This window comes from Colossoma macropomum, unplaced genomic scaffold (assembly GCF_904425465.1).
Source record: "Colossoma macropomum unplaced genomic scaffold, Colossoma_macropomum, whole genome shotgun sequence".
Lineage (NCBI taxonomy): Eukaryota > Metazoa > Chordata > Actinopteri > Characiformes > Serrasalmidae > Colossoma > Colossoma macropomum.
Window position 1 is genome coordinate 6,034,650 of NW_023494790.1, and position 14,892 is coordinate 6,049,541.

At 40.0% G+C, this 14,892-nt stretch overlaps 1 protein-coding gene across 1 annotated transcript in view; it reads left to right on the forward strand.

The window, feature by feature from the left end:
• ryr2a (ryanodine receptor 2a (cardiac)) overlaps positions 1 to 14,892 on the forward strand; it is a 368,896-nt gene that overhangs the window by 169,716 nt on the left and 184,288 nt on the right. Inside the window, 5 exon segments of the mRNA XM_036571987.1 lie at positions 1,592 to 1,756; positions 5,609 to 5,730; positions 6,838 to 7,021; positions 9,459 to 9,594; positions 12,391 to 12,486. Of these exon segments, the coding sequence (XP_036427880.1) occupies positions 1,592 to 1,756; positions 5,609 to 5,730; positions 6,838 to 7,021; positions 9,459 to 9,594; positions 12,391 to 12,486 (703 nt within the window).

Genomic DNA, 14,892 nt, shown 5'->3' on the forward strand with positions numbered 1-14,892 from the left:
ATGTTCAACAGAGCTTCATGACTCCAGCTAATTCCAAGGGTGTTCAGTGGAGCTTCATCACTCCCAGCTCATCCCAGACATTTTCCATGGGGCTTGATCACTTCAGCTCATCCCAAAGGTGTTCAGTGGAGCTTCATCACTCCCAACTCATCCCAAACATTTTCCATGGGGCTTGATCACTTCAGCTCATCCCAAAGGTGTTCAGTGGAGCTTCATCACTCCCAACTCATCCCAAACATTTTCCATGGGCTTGATCACTTCAGCTCATCCCAAAGGTGTTCAATGGAGCTTCATCACTCCCAACTCATCCCAAACATTTTCCATGGGGCTTGATCACTTCAGCTCATCCCAAAGGTGTTCAGTGGAGCTTCATCACTCCCAACTCATCCCAAACATTTTCCATGGGGCTTGATCACTTCAGCTTATGCCAAAAGGGTTTAGTTGAGCTTTATCACTCCCAATGCATTCCACACATTTTCCTTGGGGCTTGATCACTTCAGCTCATCCCAAAGGTGTTCAGTGGAGCTTCATCACTCCCAACTCATCCCAAACATTTTCCGTAGGGCTTGATCACTTCAGCTTATCCCAGAGGTCTTCACTGCCTTTCATCACTCTAACTAATTACACCTGTGTTCAATGGAGCTTCATCACTTCACCTCATTCCAAAAGCTCTCAGTAAGGCTTCATCACTCCAGCTAATTCCAAAGATGTTCAGTTGAGCTTCTTCACTCTATCTCATCCCAGATGTGTTAAGTGGAGCTTCATCTCTCCAACTAATTACGGCGATGTTCAGTGGAGCTTTTACTCAAAGTTTCCATCAGTGGAGTTAGGAAAGGTTGTTTGGAAGGGTTGGATAGTGTAGTGGATAACAGGCTCAGGTAGGAAAGAAACAGCACTAGAATATGCCAGTAGGCATCACATTCACCTGCCATTGTAAAATGCGGTGTAAAAGCATTTATTAAATATGCAAGTTTTGAAAGTTTATCTGCTTGTCAAATAAAAGCGTCTGCAAATTATGTAAATGTAAGAAAAATGTTTTTTTTTTTTTTGAAGGTTGATTTGTCTACTTCATAATTCTGCTTTGCTTCGATAAAAAAGACTGAACTGACGTGAACTTCAGTAGATAAAGCAAATCTTTCTTTTGCAGGAGTAATCTGCAGTAACAAATTGCACAATATTTACTTTTGCGATACTTCAATAGTTTATCACATTTACCACACGTTTATCACATATTTTTAAATATCACGCTAGAATCATATCCTAGCTCAAGTATTGTGATAATATTGTATCATGAGGCCTCTACTGATGCCTAACCCTAGTTAATAGGGATAGGGGTGGTATTGTTATAATCAGCTGGGTGGAGAATATGATTGTTTAATATTAGGCGAAGGTTATGTTCCCTCTGTGGTTTGTGAATGTTAGGATTTGGTGTTGGAATAGATCATATGTCCATATTTTTGGTAATAGGTCATTTGCCTGGCTGGTGCTGGCACATGAAGTCTAAGGCGAATTTAGAAGAGCAACACCACTGAATGCTAGATAAATTGTGTGTCCTATGACTAAACACTGTCTCTCTGTGTTGTGATTGCAGGAAAAGCTTGATTTTGGACTGAGGAAGGAGGTGGATGGGATGGGTGTTCCTGATATTAAATATGGAGACTCAGTCTGCTACATCCAGCACGTGGACACAGGGCTCTGGCTGACCTACCAGTCAGTGGACGCCAAGTGTGCTCGCATGGGCGGAGTCCAGAGAAAGGTATGTGTGATTTTTGAGCCTGGAATTGGACTCCCTGTTGGAGAATCCCAGCACATATTATATACATATTATGTATATGATACACTTTCCAGTTGCTGCTGACTGCACAAATCATAACAATGAGCTAAGCCTATAGCCATAAAAAAAAGATTTGCATAAAAAAATAAAGATAATCTTCTGCTAGCTACGATAATTATTCTGACAACAATGACATCTGGCTCTTAAAAGAGGCCCTTAATGGGAATTCCACCAGTTGTTCACAAAGATTGCATAATTCAATCACTGAGATGTAAACAGAGTCATTCAGAGTGGTTTGATGTGAAACTGTTCACTGTAGAGAGACTCTGATTTCTTTACAGTGGTGGTGATGGGAACCAGGCGTCACCATGTCTACAACACAAATATAGCGATTTTATTTTCTGTTCAGATTGACCAGTTAGTCTTCTGTTTTTATATGCAGTGTTGATGATGGTAAATTATAAATCTACACTAAAATTTTTTAACTGGGGACTGTTTTGTCTTACAGTGTCCTGCATGTAACTCTCCCACATGAATGCATTTAAAAACCTTATCATGCTGCCATGAAACAATGTCTCAGGCATTATGCAGCACACTTGTAACCATTTTGTATAATAGCTTTCTCGTAAGGTAGCGTTTAGACAGAAGGTAACTGGAAACGTTCATCATTGTTGAATGTCAGCAAAACCTTCAAATAGAATAAAAGAATCCTTTTTCTACATGTTTTAATAAAATCTGTTCGTTGCTGGTCGATGATCTAATTGATCTTTCCATGAAGGCTTAACTGAGTATAATATGTTTGTTGATGTTCTTTGGTTCAACCATCAATTCAAACATCCTGTAAAGCTAGATTAGAATTTTATTATTACTATGCTTTCATATATTCTAATAATAATAATGGATGCATGATGTTTGGTTTATGTTCAGTTGGCTTTAGGAGGTGATTCTGAATAAGATTTAGAGAAGGACAGTAAAGAACCTCACCATTGTTTATGTCCAAAACATAAAAGAGCTGGACTAAGATAATATAAGATATAATATAAGATAATAATAATTAATAATATTTTTGGCTAGATATTGTTTATATTCATTATATTCATTATATATTGTATATATGCATTTAAAAACCTTAACCTTATATATATATATAACATTATATATAGTACATTATATATATATATATATATATATAATGTACAGTGAATGATAATGACTGTACAGGTGTGCACTTCTTCAGTTTTTCCCTCTTTCTTCATTCAAAAATGTAGTCTGGTCTTGGTCTTGTCACCCTAGGTCTCAGTCTTGACTTGGACTCTTGTTGTCTTTGCTACAACACTAACTGCTGCTACTGTTTAGCTATATAATATACTTTTGTCCCTGTTTATAGATAATAGTCTATCATACAGTGTCAGAAACCTCATAAACAAGCCCAATTGATAATACTTTAAGGGGAATTCCATTTTAAAAAAAAATCTGTATTATTAAAGCGTTAAGATGTAAACAAAATAACTGAGGTTTGATGTTAAATGCCCCATTCTAGAGAACCTTGCCGTGTCAGAATTGTTCGCAGTTGTGGTGATGGGAACCAGACGTCTGAAGAGCTTAATGCCTCTTAAAGCTCCCTCAACAAAAAAGTTACTACAGGAAATGGTTTACAATGCCTGAGACATTACTTTATGATAGTTTTGAGGTGAAATGTTGAGAAATCGGTGGAATTCCCCTTTGACAACCCAACACAGTTTGAGGTAAACGTGTGACGATTCAGTCATGCGGTTTGCACTGTGCTAACTGGGGCTTCCTTTGCGTGTCAGCTACATTAGACTCATAGCTTCAGTGCAAAACTAAAGGAGCAAACTTCACTTAACATGTCTCGGCTAATTTGCTGCATTTGGCTGAAGGAAAAGTTGTGTAAAGTTGGCTTTTCGCCGAACTGTTCCTTTCTTTAAGTTCACTGTGTTGCCAGGTAGCCACTTTAGCACTGATTGGTTGTCCCATCTCTTTAACTCTAACACTCAATTTTTCTGCTGCTTTTAAATCTGCCAAATGTCCAGACACGGAGCTTTAGCAGTGTTCATGCTGCTGAGCAGCAGTAAAGGAAGCGCGTTGGCGCTGGCTAGCGAGGATGGATGTGGCTTTACTGACACTATTAGCTTAGCTTAATGGTTTCATTCATATGAGAGGACCTTGAGCTGATTTAGAGAGAGTCTCATTAGGAAGATATAAAACGCTCACAGTCATTACTCCTGAGCTGCTGGCACAACCGAGCACACACAGAGACAGATGGCTTTACACTCTGGTGTGTGTGTCTGTGTGTGTGTGTGTGTGTGTGTGTGGGTGGGGATGTGTGTGTAAGTTGTATATGGTCGCTGTCCAAAGAAAAACAAATATTTCCAAAATGGTAAGTTTACAGGGGAGGGCAAAAACATGCTTTATTTTCAGTGTAAGTTAATGTTAATGTATTTTAATCCAAGCAGTTTTGGAGCATTTCTGTTTGTCCATTGATCATAAAATTTCCACACGTTGTAAAGGAGAGCTGCTGTGCCCAAATGATGTGAAAAAAGTCAAAATTGAAAAAAAAAGAGATGCATTTTCCTTTTGATAGCAGCTATTTGTGTATACGTTGCTTATATATTTGAGGGTATGTGAGTTTTTGTCTAACTTTCCGTGTTTTTTGAGTTTAAAAATGTACATACAGTCAAGTGCAATTGTTTTTTTTTAATACACGCATACAGAACTATGACCAGACTTAGTGACCAGTCAAAATGGCTGTTAAAGGGCCCATATCATGGAAAACCTGGTCTAGTAGTTTAGAGTAATATGTAAACATTGTTAGAGTTTCAAAACATACCATTTATTCCCCAGTTCAAACAGTTCATATATGGAAACTTTGTTGTAAAAACCATCCAGTCTGAATGTGCTGTTTCTGTAATGGCACTCAAACCAACTCATTCACATACATCCACCTATTCAGCCTACAGCAGCTGCACATTCACAAAGTCACAACGAGTGTTTCAGCGCTGAGTGCTTTGAAAGAGGCACAATAGAGGGCAGCCAATCAGAACAGAGCATATTTTCATTAATCAATTTTAAAGGCACAGCAACAAAAACAGCCTGTTTAATTCTAAGAGATGAATAGAGGTTGGAAAATGATCAATTCTGACTGTTTTTGTTACATAAAACCACACAAATGTCATAAGTGGACCTTCAAGGAAAAATAAAAATGCAAGGAAATTGTGGCCCCTTAAGTGGCCCTAGAAGATATGGGCCCTTTACATACAAGTTAAGATACAAAAAACAAAACAAAACAGAAAATATATATATTTACAGAATATTACACGGAAGCCTCCAAGCTACAGAGAAAATGACACTACTAACAACCACCTGGAAGACCTGGTAGACCCCAAAACTACCCCCATCAGATAAACAGCACTTAAATCTCTCATCTTTGAGTTTGATATTATATTTAGTTGTTGAGGCTTCTGTGTAATTTTCTGTTATTTTTTTCTACATTTTTTCTAGTGCTAAAAAATAATTGTAGTTAATGGACATCTTGACTGGAAATGAAATAAATGGGTGGTCTCTGGCTTTTGCTTTGTAGTGTACATGTCATTTATGTGTGTACTTATTGATTTTTATTTTATTTTTCATTGAATGTTCTTGAGATTGTATACAATGCTTGTACTGTCTACACAGTGATACCCTGTACATGTAATTTCCTTCTGGGGGTCAGTAAAGTTTATCATATGTTGTCTCTCATACAGGATGTGGAGTGTTTGTGTGTGAGGATTTGTCTTTATGTGTGTAGAGCTCATGTGCTGTTTGTTCGGTTGTTAGGCCATAATGCACCATGAGGGTCACATGGACGATGGTCTGACCCTGTCTCGCTCCCAACACGAGGAATCTCGCACTGCCAGAGTTATCCGCAGCACAGTCTTCCTGTTCAACCGCTTTATCAGGTAACAAACACATACTCACGTGTGTGGTGCTGTGTGTGTATATATATATGAAGAACATACAACAACATTTCGTTCCAGATTCCTACCGGACGCTCACAGCCATCACATCGAATTGTTAAATTCCATCACTGGATTTAACATAATGATGTACTGATTAGCCAAACCAGATATTATACAATAACTACAAGTTATACTGCCATGAGGAGAGGTTTGGAAATGGTTAAACAAATACCCTGACATACACTACTTCACTACTTTATATATATTTATTGTAATCTTAGGATTTTGCTGAGCAAATAAATGATTACTGACCAGACGGACATCTTTTTGAAAAAAATATTCTCAGGTACTCATATATATACAGATATAAATACAGAAAATTACACAGAAGCCTCAACAACTATATATATATATATATATATATATATATATATATATATATATATAAATATTCAGCCAAAGTGTCCTAAAAGCAGTGTCCTTTGACTGCTAATGAAGGACTATAGGATGACTAACATTAACTGTGCAGCACGTCAGTGTTACTGCAGTGCTGAGAATGATCCACCACCCAAATAGTACCTGCTCTGTGAGGGTCCATGGGGGTCCTGACCACTGAAGAACAGGGTAAAAGGGGGCTAACAAAGTATGCAGAGAAACAGATGGACTACAGTCTGTAACTGTAGAACTACAAAGTGCACCTATATAGTAAGTGGAGCTGATAAAATGGACAATGAGCATAGAAACAAGGATCGTAATGTTATGCCTGATTGGTGTGTGTATATATATATATATATATATATATTAGAAAAGCTTGGTTTTGAGAAAGTATGAAAAAGACACACACTGAGAGTGTTTTTAATATCACTGCTAACAGCCAATTTCCTCAAATATTTGCTAGGTGTGCAGTTCTTCATAACTATGAAAATGCCAGATATTTTACATTTTCTCCTGGAGAAAAGAGGCTTAACGTGAGGCCTATCAGAATTAGACATGCTTTAGCCGTCCCCGTCTCTATTACAGACTCACTCTATTACATACAGTAATGGAGATTTCTTTCTCTCTCTGTCTCTCTCTCTCTCTCTCTCTCACTCGCTCACTCACTCCCAGGGGTTTGGACACTCTCAGTAAGAAAGGAAAAAGCTCCATGCTGGATCTGCCCATTGAGTCGGTCAGTCTGAGTCTGCAGGACCTGATTGGCTACTTCCAGCCACCAGACGAACATCTAGAACATGAGGACAAACAGAACCGGCTCCGAGCCCTGAAGAACCGACAAAACCTCTTTCAGGAGGAGGTATGTGGAGATTAAATGATTGGTGAAGCATCTAATTTACACCATAGACTGTTGCCTAAACATCTTAAAAATGATGGTTCCTCAAGGGTTCTTTAGTAAAGAAACGGTATATATAGAACCATGAATGCTCAAAGAACCCTTTGCATGATTAAAGGGTTCTTTGCATTGCTAAGTTATTCTTCAGATTGATGGAGAATGTGTTGTAGATGGTTATATATATAGAACCTTTTAGAAAACAGTTCTATATAGCATCAAAAAGGGTTCTTCTATTGTTACGATGTCAAGCCTATAACAATAAAAGAACCATTTTTGGTACTATATAGAGCCCTTTTTCCAAAGGTTTCTATATAGAACCGTATAAAACACATTCTCCATCAATCTGAAGAATGCTTTCATGATGCAAGGAACCCTTTTATCATGCAAAGGGTTCTTTATGTGTTCGTTGTTCTACATAGAACCATTTTCTTCACTAAGGAACCCTTGAAGAACCATCTTTTTAAATGGTGTTAAAGTCTGTTTCTGAATATTATTGGAGGAATCTGTTCTGCTCAAACGATACCTTGTCCTAAGGCATGTGCCAGCACTGGTCACTGATCTGAGGGGCTTCTTCTGTTACTGCTTATCAGCTATAGAACTGATAAAGCCTCTCAAATGAGGCCAAACCCCTGCAGCCTTGGCTTAGTACTTCTAGAAAGCCTTTGTATGACTAGAGGTTTCAAAGAGCTATCTTAGTAGTTTTCATGGGTCGTATACAGACCTCTGTACTTACCTCTGTGCATGGTTGTGTTCCTGATTGACTGAAGTGCCCTATTGTATTACCCCTCCATAAATCTCCATTACGTTCTCCACTCAGCAGCCATCACTGTAAAAGCCCCTCGACACAAAAGCACATTTTCACCACATTATGGCCTCAATGTGAAGAGTCATCACACTTACTTAAATACAGTGCTGTGCAAAAGTCAGAGACCATCCTTTTGTTTATCCACTTTCCAGCTGTAGAGTCCAAGCTATTTATTTTTTTAGATATAAGATAATCCACTTGCAAAATGAAGGAGAAAGTCAAAGGAAAATACAGGAGGTGGACTTACTAACATCCATGCAAGACCTGGTAGACACCGAAACTGTCCTCTTCAGATAAACAGTAAAGCTTTCATCTGTGAGAGAGAGAGGAGAAAATCAAAGGAAATAAACATGAAAAATGTAGAAATTAAACAAAGAAGCTGCTGCTGTTCTCAGAACAATGGACTGACCATCCCAGAGTCCAGACCTCAACATCATTTAATGTGTTTGGGATTAAATGGACGGTGAGAAGCAGAAAATACAGCCACCTTCCAGGAACTTTGGACGTGTAGAAAAATATCCCTGCAGATTTCTTTGAAAAACTGAAAGTGAGTCTCCGGAAAAGAATGGAAGCTGTAATAAAGGAAAAGTGTGGACACAGTAAAGCCCATGCGTCAAACACAAGGCCCGCGGACCAGATCAGGCCGGGGACACAATCCTATCCGGCCCGCAAAAGTGTTTTAGTTTTCTGTTAATATAAGCCCGTTTCACAGTGCGCTGCCCTACAATCCCCAGCGTGCACTGTAGCATAGTGTGTACTCTGACTCTCCCACCCCAACAGCAATCTATGGGACGGCAGTTACACCTCAGTTCTACACAATTTCACACCAGTCATATCACTAAATGCACTAGCTGAAGTTCAACCAACATAGACACTTAATGTCAGCTCAGCAGCTCAGAAACTGAGCCCAAGTTTTAATGAACTTGCAGCAAAGAAAGGATGCCAGGTGTCTGGTTCAAGCAGACAGGTAGGTTTAAAAGACCGAGCTCCTGGGGACATTTAAAATACTTCAATATTTGATGTATTCATGCAATATTTCAATGTCTACTACAAGTGTCTGTATTTTACTGTTGACGTTTTTTGCATATTTTAAATAAACAAAGGCCAGTTCAGGTTAAAGCACAACATTAATTAAAAATATATATTTTTTTTTTTTCTCTGGCCCACTGATTTGTTGAGAATTTTTTATTGTGGCCCCTTTAGTGGTTGAGTTTGACACCCCTGCACTAAACACTGAAAAAAAAAATATTATTATATTTAGTTGTTGCGGTTTCCGTGTAATTTTCGGTGAAATATGTGTTTCTACATTCAATTAAAAACTTTTGCACTGTACTGTACATGTTTATTTTACACAGACTGGGTTGGTACATTTGCAGTTCATAACTGCTGAAGTAAATACATACACACACTCACACACTCACACATTGTCTAACCCACTTATCCTCCTGGGTGGCGGAGGGTGCTGGAGCCTATCCCAGCGCTCACTGGGCAGAAGGCGGGAAACACCCTGGACAGGTCGCCAGTCCATCACAGGGCTGCTTAGGTAAATAAGAATTTCTGAACTGTATGAACAGTTACGTATTTTATTTTGTGTAGGGAATGATAAACCTGGTGCTGGAGTGTATCGATCGCCTGCATGTGTACAGCAGTGCCGCCCATTTTGCGGACGTGGCGGGACGGGAAGCGGGAGAGGCCTGGAAGTCCATCCTCAACTCCCTCTATGAACTGCTGGGTTAGTGGACGAATGCCTTGCTTATAGTATACCGTGCTTCCATAAGCACACTGTGTTCTAAAGTATGCAGCCATTTGATTGCTTAGATTCTGCTGCACTAAGATGCTCCCATTGCTGATACAGTTGTGCTCACACAATTACTTAAAAAGGTCATAAAGTGGACAGTGAGTGGAAGCACAAGGTGACTAAGGGGACTCATTTTCAGAATTGCTGTGTTTCTTGTATGGTATGTATTACCCAGTGTAAATGTAAATATCTTCTCAAAAAGCTGATATTTGTAAAAGAAATGTAGTTATGCTCTAACTAAAGTTTGGGGGGAGGAGCATGGCTGAAACCCCTCCTTCTTCCACTCTAACGCCCTATAAATTCACATCCTCACCTTCTGTTCCCGTGACGAGTGTTTGCAACCAGTTGTGCGACACTAGTGCAACTACGAGCCACTTTGGCACAGACCTCTATTCTCTCTCCTGAATCCCCTTTCGGCTGTCTGCCTGCTCCTTCTGCGGGAGTTTGGGGGGATCTGGCCTTCTAGCTACAGGCAGAAGCTGCCCAGAACTTCAGCTCAAGTTCTCAGAGTTCTCCCCCATCCCTCAATCAATCATCCCTCATACTACCACCACATGTTGAAGGCATGGTCTGAACTCACAAATATGTGTATAAACATGCAGAAAGAATATGGTCATAAAGACACACAGAGACAGACAGCGGTCAGTGCGTGTTTTGAACTCAGTTCTCTCTCTCTCTTCTAAACTGCTTTCCTGAGCTTCAGCTTTTCTGTTATGCATTTTTCATGCAGTGTTTGAGATGCTGTGGAGATTTTGTGACAGTGAAACACTCAGTGTCCCTCTGCTCAACTCACTCACCTCATAAGGGTCCTTCGCTCAATTACTGCTCATTAACTATAGAAGAGAAAAGAGTTTGAGAGGACATCAGTTTTCTTTCTCTGGTGATCCTTTTCTGTCTGTCTGTCTGTCTGTCTGTCTGTCTCTCTGTCCACCCCTCTTTCTCCGTCTATCTCTCTCTGTATCTGTCAAATTGAAGTCAATTTGGACCACTTCTTTTGGTCTATACATCCTGACATTTTGACACAATATAAATGGCTTTTTTTGAAAACAGGAAATTACTTTTTACTATATTTATGTTTATTTGTATTTATTTCAGTGATATATGTTTTTTTTTGTTTGGTTTAAGTTAGATGGCTTAAAAATGCACTATATGAATGTAATATACAAGGTTTTGATCCAGCAACAACGATACATACACTCACCAAGTACTTTATTAGGAACAATCAATTGTATCTATAATCATTGTCCATTTTATCAGCTCCACTTACCATATAGATGCACTTTGTACAAGGAGATTCACTCGAAAGAGGCCCCGAATATTCTGTTGTAACTCCGGTTAAGACGAAGCAATGTGAACCAAAAATATATGCTACATACCTTGATGTATGTGTAATCCCTTGCATTACATGCGATGCTGGAAGTGATCTCCGTTTCTGCCAGACACATTTCGACGCAACGCTCCGTGTTCCTGAACGTATCGGCAAGCATATCTGGGGGAATAGCAGCGATTTCACTTTGGACGTTTTCCTGCATCCTGGCTTGTTCGAAGTTCCATATACTGAGGAGCACATTGCAAGTTGTTTCGTTCAGATTGTTTCATCCTAGAGAGAGTTATTGCAGAATATTCGGGGCCTCTTTCGAGTGAATCTCCCTGTAGTTCTACAATTACAGACTGTAGTCCATCTGTTTCTCTACCTACTTTATTTGCCCCCTTTCACCCTGTTCTTCAATGGTCAGGATCCCCTATGGACCACTTCAGAGGAGGTATTATTTGGGTGGTGGATCATTCTCAGCACTGCAGTAACACTGACGTGGTGGTGGTGTGTTAGTGTGTGTTGCGTTGGTACGAGTGGATCAGACACAGCAGTGCTGCTGGAGTTTTTAAACACCTCAGTGTCACTGCTGGACTGGGAACCAAAAACATCCAGCTAACAGCGTCCTGCGACCACTGATGATGGACTAGAGGATGACCAACACAAACTGTGCAGCAACAGATGAGCTATCGTCTCTGACTTTCCATCTACAAGGTGGACCAACAAGGTAGTCTACCTAATAGAGTGGGCAGTAGAGCAACACACACTAACACGCCACCACCACGTCATTGTCACCACAGTGCTGAGAATGATCCACCACCCAAATAATACCTGCTCTGTGGGGGTCCTGTGGGGGTACTGACCATTGAGGAAACAGGGTGAAAGTATGCAGAGAAACAGATGGACTACAGTCTGTAACTGTAGAACTACAAAGTGCTCCTATATAGTAAGTGGAGCTGATAAAATGGACAATGAATGCAGATACAAGGAGGTGCTCCTGATAAAGTGCTTGGTGAGTGTATGTTTGTTTAACAATGTGTTCTTGTGGAAGCTCAGTATCAGTTTGATTAATCAGTACTTCATTAAATTAATCAAAGCTTGTCATTTGACCAGGGGCTTTGACTGTTAGCTGTTCTCTTTAGTTCTGTATCAGTTGTTTTTGCCAACATGGTGATTTTCACCTGTCAGATTACGTCCAGACCTAACATGCACACACATCTTTGTACACAGAATAACCTCCACCAACTGTCCACTGTATGACCTACCTTATAGATACTATATAAGTGTATATTCACAGACTGTAGAACGTCTGTCGCTTCGCAGTTCATCAGGCTCCCACTGCAGTGTTCAGTTTCTGACCACACCTCTGCCGCTCTCTCTCTCTCTCTCTCTCTCTCTCTCTCTCTCTCTCTCTCTAGCTGCTCTGATCAGGGGCAACAGGAAAAATTGTGCTCAGTTTTCCAGCTCACTAGACTGGCTGATCAGTCGCCTGGAGAGACTGGAGGCTTCATCAGGTATGCAGTGAATATTAACTACAGTCATTAATTGCTACGTCAACAGTAAAAATCCATGTCAGCAGATTAATTGTTGCAGGGCTACAGTCTAGACTGTCCTACCTTAGTCTAATTTATTTTATTCACAGTGTCATTGCACATCAGGGGCTTAACTGTGGGGGGCGGGGTGCAGAGAATTAAAAATGGTTTTGGAAATGGAAGATTTCCAATGACTTAGCAACAATAAAGTAGGCCTGTTGGTGGTTATCAACCTCACTATAGCAATGTCTCTGGGAGATAACAGAGTTAGGGATAAGTCACTGTGTGGCAAGTAACAAGTAAGTCTCAAGTCTTGACACTCAAGTCAAGTTCCAAGTCATGCATGGGCAAGGCTTAAGTCAGGTCCTAAACTTTGCGTCTTAATCAGGTCAGTACACGTTCTCCTTCAAATGTAATGCTCCCTTAAACACTGAACATGAAAAATTATGCTAATGTTAATATAGCCTGTTTAAAGCTGCACTATGTAAGTTTTGTGGATTTGGAGACCTCTCTGGTGAAAATGTGAAATTGCATGCAACATGTGGAAGAACGTTTTTGACATGAGTTGTAATACAGACCCCTCCCCCAAGTGGATGAATCTGATGATTGCGAGCGCATTGAAAGAGAATTCAAAGAGAACTCAGACACAACTTGCTGAACGATGTGACTTCTGAAGGGAGGGAATTATCTACTATTGTCACCATATCTTCATTAGTAGATTTTTTTGAGACCCGAACATCAATCCGGACCTTTTTTGCGTCTGTGCGTGAGGTTATCACGTAAAGACATAACTAAAACTAATACTACTTTCAGTTTTAACAAAAAAGTCTTTCATATCACAGCTTTAATTATAGAATATTAGTAGTATATAACAGTAGTATTAACAGTAGTATAAGTATTTTCTTATTTATTACCCTTACAAATAATACACTAGCCACGACAGACCCAAAAATATGATATATACAAAGAGTAGTGCAACTACATAAAATAAAAAATGCCAATGTATGTCACAGGTATGAGCATTAAGCAGACTATATTTGATCTAACATGAGTCCTGCCGGCTAATGCATGCTCGGGGCATTAAAGGGCAGACCAAAACAAATGGACAGAGAGACAGCAGGCAGAATCAAACAAATAAACATTACATAACACTGTAGAAAGGAAACAGCTTTCGATCACATAAAAGGCCTCATGTCTCTGTATGTACAAATAGGTTGTACGGCGACTATGAAATGTAGAGCGAGATTTGTTTTTCTAGGAAAGTGCTTAGCCATTCTCAGATATGACCCACTCATCACCGGCGCACAGTCATGCTGTTCTCTGTTAACCTAACGTATCGTCAGTGATCTATTCAGAGTTGGTCCCACTTTATATTAATTGCATTTTTGCCTTAAAAGGTTATTAACTTCAATCTAGCCACACTATACCTGCACATGTAGATTGACACACATATGATCAGCATAACATTATGATCCTTGTTTCTACGCTCATTGTCCATTTTATCAGCTCCACTTACTATATAGGTGCACTTTGTAGTTCTACAGTTACAGACTGTAGTCCATCTGTTTCTCTGCATACTTTGTTAGCCCCCTTTTACCCTGCTCTTCAGTGGTCAGGACCCCCATGGACCCTCACAGAGCAGGTACTATTTGGGTGGTGGATCATTCTCAGCACTGCAGTAACACTGACGTGGTGGTGGTGTGTTAGTGTGTGTTGTGCTGGTCTGAGTGGATCAGACACAGCAGTGCTGCTGGAGTTTTTAAACACTGTGTCCACTCACTGTCCACTGTATTAGACACTTCTACCTTGTCAGTCCACCTTGTAGATGTAAAGTAGGGGTGATAGCTCATCTGCTGCTGCACACTTTGTGTTGGTCATCCTCTAGTCCTTCATCAGTGGTCGCAGGACGCTGCCCACAGGATGCTGTTGGCTGGACATTTTTGGTTGGTGGACTATTCTCAGTCCAGCAGCGACACTGAGGTGTTTAAAAACTCCAGCAGCACTGCTGTGTCTGATCCGCTCAGACCAGCACCACCACCACATCAGTGTTACTGCAGTGCTGAGAATGATCCACCACCCAAATAGTACCTGCTCTTTAAGGGTCCATGGGGTCCTGACCACTGAAGAACAGGGTAAAAGGGTAACAAAGTAGTGAGTGGAGCTGATAAAATGGATAATGAGCATAGAAACAAGGAGGTGGTCATAATGTTATGCCTGATCAGTGTGTGTGCATATATATATATATATGCATATACATACACACGTTTTGTTACATATTTTGTATTTTTTTTTGTATATTTAAGTACCACGAAGGGGCTACACGCCTAAGATTTTCACTCACCTTAGCACCTGTGTAAATGTGATGTGACAATAAACGTGATTTGATTT